Source organism: Hemitrygon akajei, chromosome 7 (assembly GCF_048418815.1).
Source record: "Hemitrygon akajei chromosome 7, sHemAka1.3, whole genome shotgun sequence".
Taxonomy (NCBI): Eukaryota; Metazoa; Chordata; class Chondrichthyes; order Myliobatiformes; family Dasyatidae; genus Hemitrygon; species Hemitrygon akajei.
This window is the reverse complement of record NC_133130.1, coordinates 168,120,557-168,139,765: the sequence shown is the minus strand read 5'-3', so window position 1 is coordinate 168,139,765 and position 19,209 is coordinate 168,120,557. Positions and strand designations below refer to the sequence as shown.

The 19,209-nt window shown below is 40.5% G+C and overlaps 2 protein-coding genes across 4 annotated transcripts in view; both read right to left on the bottom strand.

The window, feature by feature from the left end:
• rabgap1 (RAB GTPase activating protein 1) overlaps positions 1 to 19,209 on the bottom strand; it is a 242,797-nt gene that overhangs the window by 93,149 nt on the left and 130,439 nt on the right. The window lies entirely within an intron of this gene.
• On the bottom strand, positions 14,439 to 18,391 carry LOC140731156 (probable G-protein coupled receptor 21). The gene has a single exon (XM_073052551.1). The coding sequence runs from the start codon at positions 17,679 to 17,681 to the stop codon at positions 16,599 to 16,601; it is 1,083 nt and encodes a 360-aa protein (XP_072908652.1). The 5' UTR covers positions 17,682 to 18,391; the 3' UTR covers positions 14,439 to 16,598.

Genomic DNA, 19,209 nt, shown 5'->3' with positions numbered 1-19,209 from the left:
AAAAGGCAGGGGGTAGGGGAAGGAGGATAGATAGAAGGTGATACATGAAGCCAGGTGGGTGGGGGAGGGGAAATGAAGAAAAAAGCAGAGAGGTGATAGGTGGAAAAGGTACAGAGCTGGAGAAGAATGAATCTAGTAGGAAAAGAGAGTGGACTATGGGAGAAAGGGAAAGGTGGTGGAACATCAGGGGAAGGTGATAGGTGGGTGGGAAGAGAAGAGGTAAAAGAGGGACCAGAGTAGGGAATTGAAAAAACAGGGAAGGAGGAAGAAAAAAATTACTGGACATTTGAGAAATCAATGATCATACTGCTGAGAACATAAGGACTGTTTCAGTGAATACAACATTTCTGTAGGTTTGTCCTTTTTATGTTATATTAAGAGTAAATGAAAACAACATGAAAACTTAAAATTTACCAAAGGTAATTCCTCTATTACAGCAGCCTGAAGACACATACTCAATGTTTCAGGAACAGCTTCTTTCCTTCCACCACCAGATTTCTGAATGGACAATGAACCATGAACACTTCCTCACAAGTTTTATCCTCTCTCTGAACTATTTAGAATCAGAATCAGGTTTATTATCACTGGCACGTGACATGAAATTTGTGAACTTAGCAGCAGTTCAATGCAATATATAATCTAGCAGAGAAAAAAAACAATAAATAAACAAGTAGATCAATTATGCATATTAAAAATGTGCAAAATCAGAAATACTGTATATTTTAAAAAAAGTGAGGTAGTGTCCAAAGACTCAATGTCCATTTAGGAATCAGATGGCACAGGGGAAGGAGCTGTTCCTGAATTGCTGAATTGTGCCTTCAGGCTTCTGTACCTCCTACCTGACGGTAAAGGTGAGAAAAGGGCATGCCCTGGGTGCTGGAGGTCCTTAATAATGGACACTGCCTTTCTGAGACACCGGTCCCTAAAGATATCCTGGGTACTTTGTAGGCTAGTACCCAAGATGGAGCTGATTAGATTCACAACCTTCTGCAGCTTCTTTTGGTCCTGTGCAGTAGCCTCTCCATACCAGGCAGTGATGCAGCCTGTCAGAATGCTCTCCACGGTACAACTACAGAAGCTTTTGAGTGTATTTGTTGACATGCCAAATCTCTTCAAACTCCCAATAATGTATAGCTGCTGTCTTGCCTTCTTTATAACTACATCGATATGTTGGGACCAGGTGAAATCCTCAGAGATCTTGACACCCAGGAATTTGAAGCTGCTCACTCTCTCCACTTCTGATCCCTCTATGAGGATTGGTTTGTGTTCCTTCATCTTACCCTTCCTGCTTTTTCGTCTTACTGACGTTGAGTGCCAGGTTGTTGCTGCGGCACTACTCCACTAGTTGGCATATTTCACTCCTGTACACCCTCTCGTCACCACCTGAGACTCTGCCAACAGCAGTTGTATCGTCAGCAAATTTATAGATGGTACTTGAGCTATGCCTAGCCACACAGTCATGTGTATATAGAGAGCAGAGCAGTGGGCTAAGCACACACCCCTGAGGTGCGCCAGTGTTGATCATCAGCGAGGAGGAGATGTTATCACTAATCCACACAGATTATGGTCTTCCAGTTAGGAAGTTGAGGATCCAATTACAGAGAGAGGTACAGAGGCCCAGGTTCTGCAATTTCTCAATCAGGATTGTGGGAATGATGGTTTTAAATGCTAAGCTATAGTCGATGAACAACATCTTGATATAGGTGTTTGTGTTGTCCAGGTGGTCTAAAGCCGTGTGGAGAGCCATTGAGATTGTGTCTGCCGTTGACCTATTGTGGCGATAGACAAATTGCAACGGGCCCAGGTCCTTGCTGAGGCAGGAGTTCAGTCTAGTCATAACCAATCTTTCAAAGCATTTCATCACCGTCAATGTCAGTGCAACTGGGCAATAGTCATTAAGGCAGCTCACATTATTCTTCTTAGGCACTGGTATAATTGTTGCCTTTTTGAAGCAAGTGGGAACTTCCACCCATAGCAGTGAGAGGTTGAAAATCTCCTTGAATACTCCCACTAGTTGGCTGGCACAGGTTTTCAGAGCCTTACCAGGTACTCCATCGGGACCTTCTGCCTTGTGAGGGTTCACCCTCTTTAAAGACAGTCTAACATCAGCCTCTGAGACAGAGATCACCAGGTCATCAGGTGCAGCAGGGATCCTCACAGCTGTAGTTAATATTCTCCCTTTCAAAGCGTGCATAGAAGGCATTGAGTTCATCTGGTAGTGAAGCATCACTGCCAATTATGCTATTGGGTTTCGCTTTGTAGGAAGTAATGTCCTGCAGATCCTGCCAGAGTTGCTGTGCATCTGATGTCGATCCAATTTACTTAAATATATATATATATCCACACATACACACACATTTTATAATGTACAGTAATTTATTTGTATTGCAATATACTGCTGTCATAAAACAACAAATTTCACGACATATGGCAATGAGATTAAACCTGATTCTGACCTTTTTACTCCAGGAACTATACTGCAATGATACAGATTTTGACTCCATATTACCAGTGCAGAGTGCATAGAAACACTGACAATTCAGGCATCCAGCTTTCAGAAATGTAACATGACTTTTTTTTTACTATTTGCATGGTACGTCTTTTGCACATTGGTCTCTTGTCAACCTTTATTTACACATAGCTTTTCATAAATTCTACTGTATTTCTTTATTTTCTTGTGAATGCCTGCAAATATCCCAGGGTGATATATGGCGACATATATGTACTTTGAACTGTGAATTGACTTTGATAATCCAGCTCTACAAGAAACTGTAACCAAGATCAAGTAAGTATCAAGAAAAGAAACATACGTTACTGAAGATGCCGCAATCTGGAGTTAAAAACAGACTGCTGGAGGAACTCAGCATGTCAGGCAGCAGCTTTGGAGGCAGATGGATGCTCAACAGTTCAGTCCTTGCATCAAAACTGGGGACATAGGTGCTATAAGAAGATATGGTAGGGGTGAGTGAGCCTGGCAGGTGATAGGTAGAGCCAAGTGCCTTTAAGGTGCTGAGTAGAAGTTTTTCCTTCACTAAACACAATGTCTCTGAACTGATTCCACAACCTACTGGCTCACTTTCAAGATTCTGCAACTCATATGCTCAGTATTATTTACATTTTCTAAAGATTCAAAGATCCAAAGCATATTTATTATTAAAGAATGCATAAATTATGCACATTGAAATTTGTCTGCATACAGGCAGCCACAAACCAAGCCACAAATCACCCAATTAAAAAAAGACTAAAAACCACACTGAGGGAGGGGAAGGGTGAGGAAGAGAGAGAATATGTTGATAGTAACATCTGACATTTCCTTATCAGCAGAGAACCAACCTTTCAACATGATTAACTTATTTTCTTCATTAAATATATTTAAGAAACAGTTACCGGTAGATAGGTTTTTACATAGTAAGGGAATTAAGGGTTATGGAGAAAAGGCAGGTAGATGGAGATGAGTTTACAGACAGATCAACCATGATCTGATTGAATGGCTGGGCAGGCTCGATGGGCCGGATGGCCTACCCCTGCTTCTATTTCTTATCTTCTTATGTTACTTTAAAGTATGAGCAATTGGATTTCTGACTACCTTCAGATTTCTTAAATTCACAAAGTGGATGCAGACCATTCATCTGTTTTCTGCCCTCCTTGTGTGTGAAGTAGGAAGAGATTTAGCTGTAAGCCAAACTCCACTCAACTGAACACAGCAGTTGGGACACAGCGTCCAAGCCCCAGGTGCTTTATTTGGACAGCATTCACACATACAACTGAGTAAAAGTAAAAAGAGGACGATATTGATGAAAAAGTGGAAGAAAGACAACACAGGATTGAGTGTATGTACTTCAGTGCAACAAAAAACTCCACCAAAAGACAAAATGGCTGCCCTCCTAAAGTAGTCAAACTGACTTTTCAAAATGAAAGGTGCCAGAAATACAAAATAAAAGTCAGCAGGGCTACATTTCAAATAAAAGCCGAAACAATCTGTCTGGAAACACTGGAAGAAAAGGGAAGCACTGGGGTGCCATTATGCAGAACTGTACCCTGCAGTAGTGCTAACCTACATCAATTACTGCAAAGACCTGGATTAAAATGAACATATAATAATGATACATCATGTTAAATATGCTATCAGGGCACTCCAGAAAAAGACCCCACCCCCTTAATTGGCTAAGTGCTTCCAAAAACAATTAAATTTAACAGTATGATCAAATTCACAATCTATTAGTACCAATTCTGATTACAAAACTGAGCAATCAAGGCCTTAGTGGGTTACCAAGTGAATGAATCTGAATAATATTAACCCTCACCAAGCAGGTTTCAGTCAACAGTTTCTAATGAAACTTACTTTAAAAATACTCAGTGGCTTTAATTTTCCATCATAATTACTTCAGATTCAGTATGTTTTTGCTTTTAAAATCATATTGAGTTCAGTTTTGATCGCCTCATTATTGGAAGTGGGAACTTTAGAGGGAGTGCAGAGCAGATAAAGCAGGATGCTGCCTGGATTAGAGAGCATGCCTTATGAGTAAAGATTGAGTGAACAGGTGGAGTGAAGGAGAATAAGAGGTGCTTATGGGGCATTGATAAAGTGGACAGCCTCTCTCCCCAGGGTGGAAATGGGTAACATGAAAGGACATAATTTTAAGGTGATTGATGGGAAGTATAGGGAGGATGTCAGAGATAGGTTGTATTTTTTTCACACAGAGAGTGGTAGGTGTATGGATCATGCTGGTAGGAGTGGTTGCAGAGATATACACATCAGGGGAGTTTAAGAGACTCTCAGACAGGCGCATGGCTGAAAGAAAAGTGGATGGCAATGTGGGAGTGATGTATTAGATTGATCTTAGAGTAGTTTAAAATGCTGGGATAATACCCTAGGCTGAAGGGCCTGTCCAATGCTGTTCTTTCACAGATGTCACAAATGCGTCAAGCGGATTTGGAAACTATTTCTTTTCCAGAATGAACAGGTCAGTCAATTTTAGGCATTAACTCTTTATAGCCATTGCAATAATGCATAAGCTACCTGCAATTGCACATTATAACCAACTAGCGATACACTTAAAAACTTGCAATGCAGCATTTTGCCTATAATTAACTGATTTCAATTATGACATTATTAAACACAAAGTATACTGCAGATGCTGTGGTGAAATCAAGACGTACAAACAAGCTGGATGAACTCAGCAGGTCGGGCAGCATCCATTGAAATGAGCAGTCAACGTTACGGGCCGAGACCCTTCGTCAGGACATTATTAACCACTGTTACATCAACTTGAGAAAACAATCAAATGTTTTTTTTTCTCTCTGCAGCTGTCAAACCCCTTTAATGGTTTGAATGCTAGCACGGATAAAAACATCTCCAAATTCACAAGATTTTCATTGGTCTTTCTGACTTTTGCACAGTACCATATTTGTCAACGTGAAGTGGAGAGCAAGATCATAAATCTGGCGAGAGCGAAAGACGTTGGGAACGGCAAGAGTGGAGTCAGATGGGGGTGGCATGGGTGCAGATGCAACCAGCCCTGAGACACCAGGCAAGGTAATCTGATTCTCAACAATTGGTTTATTGATCATTACAGAATGTCTCTCTGGTGTTTTCTATTCTCTCCCCTCTCCTTTTCCCAATCATAATTCCCCTCTCCCTGCACACTTCCCACTCTCAGTTCAAAACAGAGACACAATAGATGAACAACACAGGCTACTACTGTCTACATCCCCTCCTTGCCCTGCACCTACCATCCATATCAACTGCTATCATCCCAATCTTCACCTCCCTCAGCCCCCACCTTCCACCAACTCTCTTGTCATCATGGACTCACTTTCACTACTGAGCAGGTGAGACAGACCCTGGGGAAACTCAGACGCGGTGAGACTGGATGGTGTGAACCTGAAGGAGTGTGCTGAACAGCTGTGTGGAGTTCTCCAGCGTAATTTCAATCTGAGTCTCAGCCTGGAAAGGGTCCTGACTGTGTGGAAAATATCATGTGTGGTCCAGTAACCAAGAAGGGCCAAACAAAAGTTATGAATGACTACCATCCAGTGGCCTTGACATCACACATCATGAAGACTCTAGAGGGGCCTGTCCTGGCTCATCTTTCGCCCTGGTCAGATCAGCCCTCGATCCCCTACAGTTTGCCTACCAGGAGCACAGTGGAGTTGATGATGCTGTCATCTACCTTGCTGAACAGAGCCTATTCCCATTTGGATGAGCAAGGCCACACTGTGAGGATCTTTTTTTTTTTATTTCTCGAGTGCCTTCAATATGATACAGCCCTCATTGCTGGGGGTCAAAGCTCCATTCAGTGGAGGTTAGCACATCTATTGTATGCTGGATGATGGACTACCTGACTGGCAGACCACAGTGTGTATGGCTTCAGAGTTGTGTGTCAGACATGGCTGTAAGCAGTACTGGGGTTCCACAGAGGACTGTACTGACTCCCTTCCTGTTACCCTGTATATCTCAGACTTTAGATACAACACCAAGTCATGTCAGCTCTAGAAATTCTCTGATGGCTCAGCAATAGTTGGGTGTATAAAGGGAGGACAGAAGGATGAATACAGGGCCCTGGTAGAGGACTCTGTCAAATGGTGCAAGCTGAATCATCTGCAACTGAACAAAGGAAATGGTGATCGATTTTAGGACGACTAAGCCTGCATTGCTCCCTGTTACTATTGATGGCGAGGACGTGGATGTGGTGAGGACCTACTGAGGACTGCACTTGGTGAGGACCTACTGGGGATGCACTTGGATGACAAACTTTGAGTGGAGCACCAACACGGAGGCTGTGCACACGAAGGGCCACAGTCACCTCTACTTCTTGAGGTCCTTTGGTGAATGCAGGTTTCTCCTTCACATGTTCTACCAGTCTGTTGTCACCAGTACAGAGATGTGGAAAAACTTTTTCACCCAGAGAGTGGTGGATATGTGGCATGCTCTGCCCCAGAAGGCAGTGGAGGCCAAGTCTCTGGATGCATTCAAGAGGGAGTTAGATAGAGCTCTTATAGATAGCGGGGTCAAGGGATATGGGGAGAGGGCAGGAACAGGGTACTGATTGTGTATGATCAGCCATGATCACAGTGAATGGCGGTGCTGGCTAGAAGGGCTGAATGGGCTACTCCTGCACTTACTGTCTATTGTCTATAGTACAATCTTCTAAGCAGTGGTGTGCTGGGGCAATGGCATCAACACGGGTGATGTCAACAGGCTCAATAAACTGATTACAACGGCTGGCTCTGTTACAGGAGTCAAAATGGACACACTGGAGGCTGTAGTAGAACAAAGGGCCCTCCGGAAAATCCTGGCAATTCCGGACAGTGTTTCTCACCCTCTGCATGCCACCTTGGCTGAACAGAGGAGCACTTTTAGTAATAGACTAAGACAACTGCGCTGCTCCAAAGATGCTATACGAGGTCATTCTTACCCTCAGCCATTGGAGTCTATAATGACTCAACCTATAACCGGGGAAGTGATGACCCCCCCCCCCCCCCCCCCGTTAGACTGTTTGAGGCAACTTAATTTTTTATTCTTTCTTACTTCTCCTCTAATATTTGTATATCTGCACACTTGTAATCTATCTGCATCAGAATCATCATCACTCACATATATCATGGGTTTTTTTCTGCATCAGCAGTACAGTGCAGTACATAAAATTACTACAGTACTGTGCTCTGTTAGTGGACGGATGCAAAGGTCAGCCAAATTTAGTACCCCAGGGAATACAGCCTACCCTTTATTATTTAACATAAAAAGTACTTGCAGGTCAAGAGTTTAAATACTTATCCAAGCCCAGAGTTAAAATACATTTTCTGGATACAAGTAGCTGATGGCTCACAGGATGTGAATAGAAATCTCAGGAACTATTTTATAATTCTACAATTATTTAAACAATTCCTTCTACAATCCTTTTTCCTGAAGACACTTGGCCCCAGACTGAAATGCACTTCCACAATTTGCTGTTCAGAAAGATTAGCTCAATAGATCCCTGAGAGCAAGGTGAATCAGCCACTAATCACCTTAAAGAAATCACAAAGACACAAAACAAAATTAGTTGGAACTTACCAGACACAATTAAAGCAATACACACAAAAGTGCTGAAGGAACTCAGCAGGTGAGGGTCATCTGCAGAAAGGAATAAATGATTGACGTTCATTCATCAGGTCAAGCAACATTGATACCGCCTAAGCTGCTGAGTTCCTCCAGCACTTTGTGTTATTCTGGATTTCCAGCATCTGAAGAACCTCTTGTGTTTATTATATACAATTAAAGTGCTGACTTAAATACAAATCACTTAAAATATCTGAGAATCCAGATATATTAATTTTTAAATGGTTAGAGTATATATTACACCTTACATCTCGTGCAATAGTGTGTCCAGGGAATTTTATATCAAAATGAGTTTGAAAGTGCAGTGGATTTCAGTTAATTGGGTCATTAGTTAATCAGGACAGTTCCTTATTTGTGACAACTCTTAAAGAACAGCAACTAATCAGGAAAATAGCTGGGATTCTCTTCGTTTATTTGGGACACTATGCCACTTAATAGGGGCAGGTGTTTGTTGTGAAACAGTTTCTAACTAGCATCAGTCATGTGCACTTGTGTGGCTGTTAGACATTACACTGTGGTTAGATCAAAGTTTTAAATAGAGTTAGTTGTGTGTATTTGCGTTCAAAAGACAGTGATTTTTGTCACTGATAGTAGGCGAGAAATACGCAGTAAGACAATTCAGAACTGTTTTGCTCCCTGTGGTTTCAAACATCTTGGAGATGACAGAAATGGCCAGGAGTGAATATGAAATGATTTCACTACCTCAAGTTAGGAACTACAGAGAATTTGAAGATATTGACAATCATCTTGAATGTTACAATGAAAATAATGATTTAGAAGGTGCAACAATTTCTAACGAGTCAATTGTGTGCACTTGTGTGGCCATTAGATACTTACAATGAACAGTTACATTAGTGGCATGTGTTTGTGTTATATATTTCATTTGGGCTGACAGATGCCTAATTTTAAAAAGTTTTTTTTTCTGACACTACTTCATGTAGGGAATCAATGAAGGCAGTCTCTTATCTGCACTAGGTGTCTGCACCGATTTTGTTTATTTACAGTCGCTCAACAGCACCATACACTAGATGAATTCCTCTGTCGATAACTATTCAGAACTAATAAACAGTTTTACAGTATTATAGTAGTATTGGTAGTGTTTTAATTTACTCTGTATTTTATTTAAATACATAATTTGTTACTCAGTTAAACTGTAATTTGCCTTTTTAAACAACTTCCATGAAACTTTGGGCCAACTGCTTAATTGGGGCAAAATGTATAGGTCCCGATGTGTCCCAATTAACCGGAATCCACTGTAGTTTAAAAATTTTGGACATTTCAAGCAACTTCCCTTGATTCTATTGGACAAGGCTATGAACAGCAGTCTGTGGTCGACCAGACCATGAGCAGTGATTTTAGGATATTTGTCCTAAACCACACAAGCAATTTATGTCACTCGCAGATTCTCAGAGAAACAACACAATGCTGACAGCGACTCTGTAATTTCCACTGCAAAGTCCTGGAGGGAAAAATAAAAGCATTCATCCTCTTGCGAAACAGCTGTGGTCCTGTATAACATGGTGCCCATCAAACCTACACAGGGATACGGCAGTTGGGCTGAGATGTTTCAGACAGAGAGCGGCAGGTTGTACTTTCTGGTGTATGGGAACACTAGCAAGCTGAAATTAAGTTCCTCAATATTTCATACATTTAAAAAGTACCCTGACGTTTAAAATATTAATACCTGAAATGTAAATAAAATAGCATTTTCATAAAAGAGTGACCATACACATTTGAAATCCATTTCTGCAGTTTTTAATAATTACACTAAAGTATTGCATTTCAACTCAGTGATAAAAAGTACAGCAAAATCACCCATATCATATCAGAATCAGATTTAATATCACTGCCATATGTGGAATTTATTAACTTTGATAGATAGATAGATAGATAGATAGATACTTTATTCATCCCCATGGGGAAATTCAACTTTTTTCCAATGTCCCATACACTTGTTGTAGCAAAACTAATTACATACAATACTTAACTCAGTAAAAAAAAATATGATATGCATCTAAATCACTATCTCAAAAAGCATTAATAATAGCTTTTAAAAAGTTCTAAGTCCTGGCGGTAGAATTGTAAAGCCTAATGGCATTGGGGAGTATTGACCTCTTCATCCTGTCTGAGGAGCATTGCATCGATAGTAACCTGTCGCTGAAACTGCTTCTCTGTCTCTGGATGGTGCTATGTAGAGGATGTTCAGAGTTGTCCATAATTGACCGTAGCCTACTCAGCGCCCTTCGCTCAGCTACCGATGTTAAACTCTCCAGTACTTTGCCCACGACAGAGCCCGCCTTCCTTACCAGCTTATTAAGACGTGAGGTGTCCCTCTTCTTAATGCTTCCTCCCCAACACGCCACCACAAAGAAGAGGGCGCTCTCCACAACTGACCTATAGAACATCTTCAGCATCTCACTACAGACATTGAATGACGCCAACCTTCTTAGGAAGTACAGTCGACTCTGTGCCTTCCTGCACAAGGCATCTGTGTTGGCAGTCCAGTCTAGCTTCTCATCTAACTGTACTCCCAGATACTTGTAGCAATACAAGGAAATACATGACAAATTAGGAAAAAACTGAATTACAGTATGTATATTAGATAGTTAAAATTAAAATAAGTAGTTCAAAAACATATTTTTAAAAATAAAAGTAGTGAGGTAGTATTCAAGGATTCAATGTCCATTTAGAAATCGGATGGCAGAGGGGAAGAAGCTGTTCCGAAATCACTGAGTGTGTGCCTTCAGGCTCCTGTACCTCCTTCCTGACATTAACAATGAGATGAGGGTGGTAGGGGTCCTTGATGATTATAAGCCACTTTTCTGAGGCAATGCTCCTTGAAAATGCCTTGGATACTATGGAGGCTAGTACCCATGATGGAGCTGAATAATTTTAAAACTCTGCAGCTTACTTCAATCCTGTGCAGTAGTCCACACCAGATGGTGATGCAGCCGGTCACAATGCTTTTCAAACCAACAACAACCATAAATTAAACTTTTCCAGCAATGAACTGTTTTCAGGAGTGCTTATGCCTTACTTTCTTTTTAAGTTTTACCTAGAAAACTGAGAATATCAAATCCCATTGAAACCATGCTTGTAAACAGAGAAAAGGAAGGATAAACAAGGATAAGAGAGGATAATAGGGATCAAAAGTGATCAGGAGGGCATAATGCTCCTGGAACATTTTGACAATATATTAGAAATGTTAACCTTTTGACTTAAGTAAATTAACAACTAATCCAAATATCTATGGAAATAGATATTTGAATTATTTATTCCAAATTACAAATATGAGGTAGGATAGCAGGGTGGAGATACTTCTCTATCACAGGAGGTGTAAGGCAGTTCTTCCTTCCGTTAACCTAGATCACCCTTGGGGCAAGGTGTAGCACCTGCTTAGCTCCCCAATCAGGGTCACGTGAAGCCTGGGGAGTAGTGGTGGGTGGTCATATGAGCAGCTGATGTACATCACAAGTCCTGGTTATTTGACAATTTCAGAAGAGTATTAATAATGGCTGGGGTCACCGTCCTGTAAAGATGTTGCCTAGAAAAAGCCAAAGGCAAATTACTTCTGAAGAAAAAATTGCCAAGAACAATCATGGTCTGGAAAGACCATGATCGCCCATGTCATGTGACACAGTACATAACAAATGAATGAAATATGAGGTCAGTCACTATTTTACTATAATATCCATCTGCTGTGAAATATATTTTATTGACGTATAATCCATGCAGTGTCAGCACTGACAACCTTTTTCATGTTTCTGCTAATATTCTTAAAGCCTAATGGAGAAAGAACCCAGTTGCTTCAAATGGTGATGCTCCAAGAAGGCAATGTCCATCATTAAGGACCCCCCTCATGCAAGACAAGCCCTCTTCTCATTGTTACCATCAAGGTGGTGGTACAGGAGACTGAAGATACACACTCACCACTTTAGGAACAACTTCTTCCTCTCTGCCATTAGATTTCTGAATGGACAATGAACCCATGAACAGCACCTCAGTATTTTTCCCATTGTTTTGATATACAGATAGAGAAATACATACACACATATATACACACACACACACTGCTTATTGCAATTTATAGTTTTTATTATGTATTGCAATGTACTGCTGCTGAAAAAAAAAACAAATTTCATGACATTTGCCAGTGATATTAAACCTGAGTCTGAGGGAGGTTATTTTAAAACATTACCCAACTGTAACCACTGGTTTATTACACGAGTAATACACTTCCAGTAGACGAATAAAAGTCAAATGCCATCACCATGAATGTAATTTGAAAGGTTCTCTCCGTATTATGATGCAGAGAAAACTTTATGGAAGTTCTACCTTTTTTTTGTTTGCAACAAATATTCATTCTTTTTTGCACACTGGATATATGACTGCCTTTGCGGTGTGGGTTTTTTGTCAATTCTATTGTGTTTCTTTGTTTTGTGACTGCCTGCAAAAAGACAAATCTCTAGGTTGTGTATGGTGTACATACTGTGATAACCAATGTACTTTGAACTTTATTACACTCAGATTTGGATTATACAAATTATCCAAGACAAGACACATATTCCGCAAACAGTACAATCCATCTGGCTGAAAATAGCTTTACTGCCAGCATTCCCTGTAACGAGACCCAACTAATCTGGCATCAGCCCAAAACGTAAAATATTTCTCTATAAATGCTGCCCAGCCTGCTGACTATTCTTCCACTTTCCAGTTTATTTTGGGTATCCAGGAAACTTACTACCAATATTTTCAAATAACTCAACTTGCAATTAATACTTCTGAAATTATTTGTGAAAAGGCTTAACTGCATTGATATATTTATTATTCATTACATCATTTACCCCTAACTACAGGCTGCTCAGAACCTCATCTCTGACACACGGACAGATGGACAACAAGGCCAGTACGGATTTTCCTTTGTTTTCACACCCCCCTCCCCAACCCAGCACATCTCTTTTCAACCTTCCTACTTGCAAATGGATACTGCTCCCCTCACTTCCACCACAGGAGGGACAAATAAAATGTTATATCCTTTCTAAAAACACATAATTCCAAAGTATTAATTTTATATAATTGCTCAAAAGTGGTATCACACATAGTGTGATTGTAAATAAAGCTATTGGAACATTGGCCTTCATAAATCAAAGTACTGAGTACAGGTGTTGGGATGTTATGTTGAAGTTGTACCAGACGTTGGTGAGGCCTAATTTGGAGTACTGTGTCCAGTTTTGGTTACCTACTCACAAGAAAAATGTAAGTAAGATTGAAAGAGTACAGTGAAAATTTACAAGGGTATTGCTGGGACTTGAGGACCTGAGATATAGGGAAAGCTTGAATACATGAGGGCTTCATTCCCTGGAGCGTAGAAGAATGAGCAAAGATTTTATAGAGATATACAAAACTATGAGTGGTATAGATAGGGTAAATGCAAGCATGCTTTTCCCACTAAGGTTGGGTGAGACCTGAACTAGTGGTCATGTATTAAGGGTAAAAGGTGAAATGTTTAAGGGGAATATGAGGGGAAGCTGCTTCAGTGGGTGGTGAGAGTGTGGAATGAGCTGCCAGTGGAAGTGGTGGATGTGGGTTCAAATGCAACACTTAAGAGGTTTGGAAAGGTACACGGAAGGGAGGAGAATGGTGGACGATGGTTCAGGTATGAATCAATGGCACTAGGCAGATTAACAGTTCAGCATGGACTAGATGGACCAAATGGCCTGTTTCTATGCTGTACTAGTCTGTCTCTTATAAAAGATTATTTGAAATCCAGGCATAATGAGATAATGCTATGTAGATTTTTCTGGATCCCCATGTGCTGGCAACTGCTCACAGGATGCGACATATGAACAGAGTTTACACTTCAATTAAATTAGTGAACACACATATCAAACAAGCTCTAACCTGGTTTTCTATTATGGCCATCATTTCTAACCACTGGCCTTTTCTCATGTTTTTACTGCGGTGTCCCTACATAATAAAACCACTAATGCACTTCCCACAATAGATTTCTGAACACAAGACTGATTTTCACATCTGTCCCAAAACTAAATCTATGGGTGTAAATGGATCAGTCAAATAGTATCGTTCATCACAAGTGCCAAACTGTCATCCTTTATAAATGAGAAAGCATTCAGGCTACCTTGAGACCTATTTATACTACAATTTCTCGGCTTTGTTATAAAATTAAATATCCGGGACAAAAGAAGCAGCTTGAAGTGTCCTTTACTGAAAAATGTAGGCAAGAATCACACATTATCACATATTCCATTTCAAAGCAAGCAAAAAATACAAGGAGTCAATATTGCAGATGTTGGACTTTTATTAAACATCTCTCCAGACCTAACATTCTGTTTATTCTGGTCCACTTCACTCTGTAAATTTTCTGTACTACATAGTGGATGGCTCCAAAATAAAATATTGGCATCATTAAACTTTGGAGTTCAAACTAAAGCAGCGATTGATTGTCAGAAACATTATTTTACAGTTCTGATTTGAGCAGACTGAGAATACAACCAAATCGGTGGAGACTCGGCAACCATTTTGCACAGCTCAACGGCGCAGGCAACGCCGATGGCAATTGTCAAAGAACGAGCAGCCACTGTTAGTTTAGAAGTACAATCCTATAAACGGGCTCAGAACTCAACAACTCAAATCGCTCCGAGAAAGAAACGGTACCTAGGCAAAATCTCTGTCAGCAGTTTTATTTCCTGCAGAAAAGAAAGAACTTTAACCTTCCTTTACAGAGAACACAAAAATTGCCTCCCAATATAGCTAGTTTTTAATTGTTTATTTACTATTTATTAAAATATCAGATTAAAGCTTCAGTTACAATTTGGATAGTACATTAAGCTGACCCGAACTTTAATTGCATTATTTTCCAACAATATTAATTAATACTGGCAAAAAATACATAATTAAAAGATACAAAGACATTACACCCACCCAAACATTAAATATCAAACAACCAAGATTGTTTAATGTCATTTCCAGTACACAAGTGTAAAGGAGATGAAATAATTGTTACTCCAGATCTGATGCAGCACAAACAAAACCACAATAAGATAAAGAACACAATAATTTTAAAAAGCTACCGCAAGTTTGAAGTACTGTTTCAATTTTGACCAGAAATTCTGAAATTAAAAAAAAGGGTTTCTGGGAGTTTTTTAAAAACTCACATCAAAGTAAAGATTTCCATATGGAAAAACAATTATATAAACTGAAGACATTTTTCTCCAAATTTGATGACTTTGAAAACCTAATCCTTTACTATACACATTTCATTCAATATAAACAACGCAGGCCAGTTCTTTAAATAAACAGCTTAAGCTTTGACCCATTTCTGACTTATGCCAATTAATTAATAGAATTATCAAATGGAAATTAAATAAATTATCCACATAGTTTAGTTCTTTGGCACAATATTAAAGATTTTGTGCTAAGAATGTCAAACAGGAGATATCATAGACACTTTTAGGAGACTGCAAATAGAATACCATCCATTAGTAGACCATCTTCAAATGGGTCAGAATTTCTAGGGTTAAGTTGGTTACTTATGGTTAAAATTCACAGTTAATTACAAATCAGAGTACAATAATTATATTGTCCACGGAAACAAGTACTTTCTGGAAGTTCTTGTACAGTGCAATAAGAAATTAAAACATTTGGCCCATAAATATTTCAATTCCCTAGAAGGAATCATAAATACAGTTCATACACAACTATGAACAGGTGAAAAGAGAGTTACACATACAAAATGCTGGATGAACTCAGCGGGTCAGACAGCACCTATGGAAATGAATAAAGAGTTGACGTTTTGGGCTGGGACTCTTCATCAGGGCTGGAGAGGAAGGGGAAGAAGCCAGAATAACAAGATGGAGGGAGGGGAGGGAGGGCAAGCTAGAAGGTGGAAGGTGAAACCAGGTGTGGGGAGGGAGAGGACGAAGTGAGAAGCTGGGGAGGTGATGGGTGGAAAAGGCAAAGGGCTGAAGGAGGAATCTAATAGGAAAGAAAGGTAGAAAGGGGAAGGAGGAGAGACATAGTAGAGAGGTGATAGCCGGGGAGGAGAAGCGGTAAGAGGCCAGAGTGGGGAATAGAAGAGATAAGAGGGAGGGGCAAAAATAAATGACAGCAATTAGAGAAATCGATGCTCATGTTATCAGTTTGGAGGCTACCCAGATGGAATACGAGGTGTTGCTCCTCCAACCTGAGCATGGCCTCATCACGGCAGAACAGGAGGCGTGGACTGACATGTTGGAATGTGAATGACGACAGGAATTAAAAGAGAGCAGCAAAGTTTCTGTTTAAGTTTTCTGTCTCATTATTGATTACTTCTTGTGAAAGGCTATGCATTCAATGAATTGTGATGTAAACCCCAGAAGTTGCCCGAGAACTACTCAGTACCACAACCAAACTTGAGCCCCCAGTTCAATAAATTCAAATCACATTGGAGCTGAAGCAATGCAATGAGCTGGGCAGAATATGTCGCCCCTTATCCTTCTCAAGCATTGCAGTCATTGGAAGATCTTTTACTCCCAGGCATTGAAGGGTTTTTGCTTTCCACATACCAGATACACGAAGCACAGACGGCATCCGAGAGGCGCCTGAGCCCCTTCCGAAAGACACTGTTAGAAAGGCTGTATATTACGCAGTTACAGAAGCTATTGCTAATGGCGAGCCAGGTGGTCAGGAAAGATACCTCCGAGCTATGATAAACGTGGGAGCTCTCGAGGAGGAAATAAACGATGTACGGAAGCCAGAGGATGTAAAAGACACTGGTGATTCGGAAGAGAACCATAGCATAATGTTTCTCAGAGCTGGGCGGATTTTCTGTCGATGTCCCTTCTTGAGGGTTAAACCGAGCACGTCTTTCACTGATTTCTTTCGTGTGTTGTTGGCATATTCTGAATATGTTGAAATAGGTAAAACAGACCACAAACGCAGCAGGGGCGTACAGCAAAACCACAATAAACCCTGCAAAGTACACGTTTGTCTCCCAGGAATTAGCACACCATTCAAATATGTCCCCATGATAACCTGGCTTTCCCCAGCCAAAGAAAGAAGGAAGGAATATGATGCAGGAGTATATCCAGATGATAACAATGCAGGCACGCAACCTCCACGGTGTGACCAGCTGATTGTAAGATAGCGGCTTCGTAATTGCAATATATCGATCAACGCTGATGCAGGCCAGAGAGGTCATTGAAACGCTTTTCAGGACAGACACAATATATCCAAAGAATCTGCACGTTAAAGATTCATGAGATCCATTCGGATAGTGAAGAAGGGACAAAGACGGAACCAGGCAACTGACTCCAACAAATAGATCAGCGAATGCCGTAGTCTGAATGAAATAACTTGTGGTATGATGATTCAAAAGGGGTGCACAATGAAATACCAATATGACAATGAGATTACCTGAAATGATTAACACCGTCAGAAAAATAATGATGGTTATTTCCAGGAGGCAGATGTTAACTGTTTCGTAGTAACTGAATCCCAAAAGGCAGAATGGTCGGCTGGTATTGTTTGCATCCAGGGAAGAGTTCATACTTCGGTTCTGCACGGCCCAAACAGATGTCATTCTTGGCTGGGTTACTGCTGCGGTGTCTCAGGCTTCTGCCTCACTCGTTTACTATCTGAGCGACTCCGTTCAGTATTATCAGCATTGCAATTTCCCTTGCAAACAACCATCAGCCTTTAACAGGACACAAGGTGACAGAGCTGACCCTTACAGTTGCCATGCTTTCTATTCTTTAAGAAATGAAGACAAATGCTGGCATGAATAGGCTGTGCCATTGACTGGAAGACAAAGAGGGGGACATGACACCTGCCTTTCCCCTGTTTAAAGTAAACATATGCATATATTTTCTGTTTCGTTAAGCTCCAGTCCTCCCTCACATGTGGCTTCGTCGAGTCAAAACGACAAAAAAAACCTTTTGTGGAAATGAAGCTAATTTTAGCCTCAAAATATTAGCACAGTAACTCTACAATTTGTCAAAAGGAAGAGACTGATTAAAAAAAACAAATTAGAAAACCACAACATTTGAAATACAAGTCTCTCAGTTTTCCTTGAAGGTTTAAACTGCAGAAGAGTCCAGACCGGTGCCTTAGTGACAAACACTGCAATGTGATGCTACTTCCGAATCTCAGCCCAATTTGCCGCAGAATTCAAATGGCCCCTCCAGGCATCGCTCCTCCTTCTCTCACAATCCTCTGCCAAAGGAAATGTTCACAAGCAGACCAGAGGATGACTGCAGCACTGTGGAATATTTCCTCTTGCAGCAGCCTCTCTAAAGAGCTCCATCTAATTTCTCTCGTATATACTGTAATGCATTAGAGCCTTACTGATCTGTCATTCGACAGCAGCAGACACTCAGTATACTTTGACCCTCCTGGGAGACGGCTAGCCGGGGAGGAGCTACAGCACAGATCACTGAAATTCCACTACAAACTTGGATCTAGTTATCTTCAGTAATGGCACGGTACCAGATTCATATTTCGCTACCTCGAGTCTGATCAGCCGCTGTCTAGCTGTAGTGTACGACAATAACCCAGGTGAGTTAATAAGGTGTGGTAGTTCAGCAGAAACACAAGAGATTCTGCAGATACTGGAAATCCAGAGCAAGACACACAAAATGCTAGAGGAATCCAGCAGGTCAGGTGGCATCGATGGAGATGAATAAACAGTTGAAGTTTCAGGCAGAGACCTGCTGAGGGGTCTCAGCCCAAGACGTCGACTGTTTATTCTTTTCCATTAGGTGCTGTAGTAGTTTAGCACTGCCTTGTGAATTAATGCAGAATCAGAACGGGAAGAGTTAAACCACATTAGATGATCTGTAATGCTTTCCGTCCTTTTAAGTTTTATATAAATATAGAACCACAAAGAATAAAAATCAAATAATTTATTATACAATTACAAGTGTTTCAAATTATATTAATACTTCCATACAGTAAATTGATCATTAGTAATTATTGACAACAGTTTTCTGAAATGCATGAATTTTATCATCCTTCATCTTTCTGGGCAATCTCTATCACTGCAGCAGCAAAATGTGACAAGATAAGCACTCGGGTGCAAACAGGAGTCAGCAACACCATCTCCAATTATT

What these genes read in the sequence shown, in the direction of transcription:
- LOC140731156 (XM_073052551.1), bottom strand. Translation starts at nt 17,681, where the DNA reads ATGACATCTGTTTGGGCCGTGCAGAACCGAAGTATGAACTCTTCCCTG.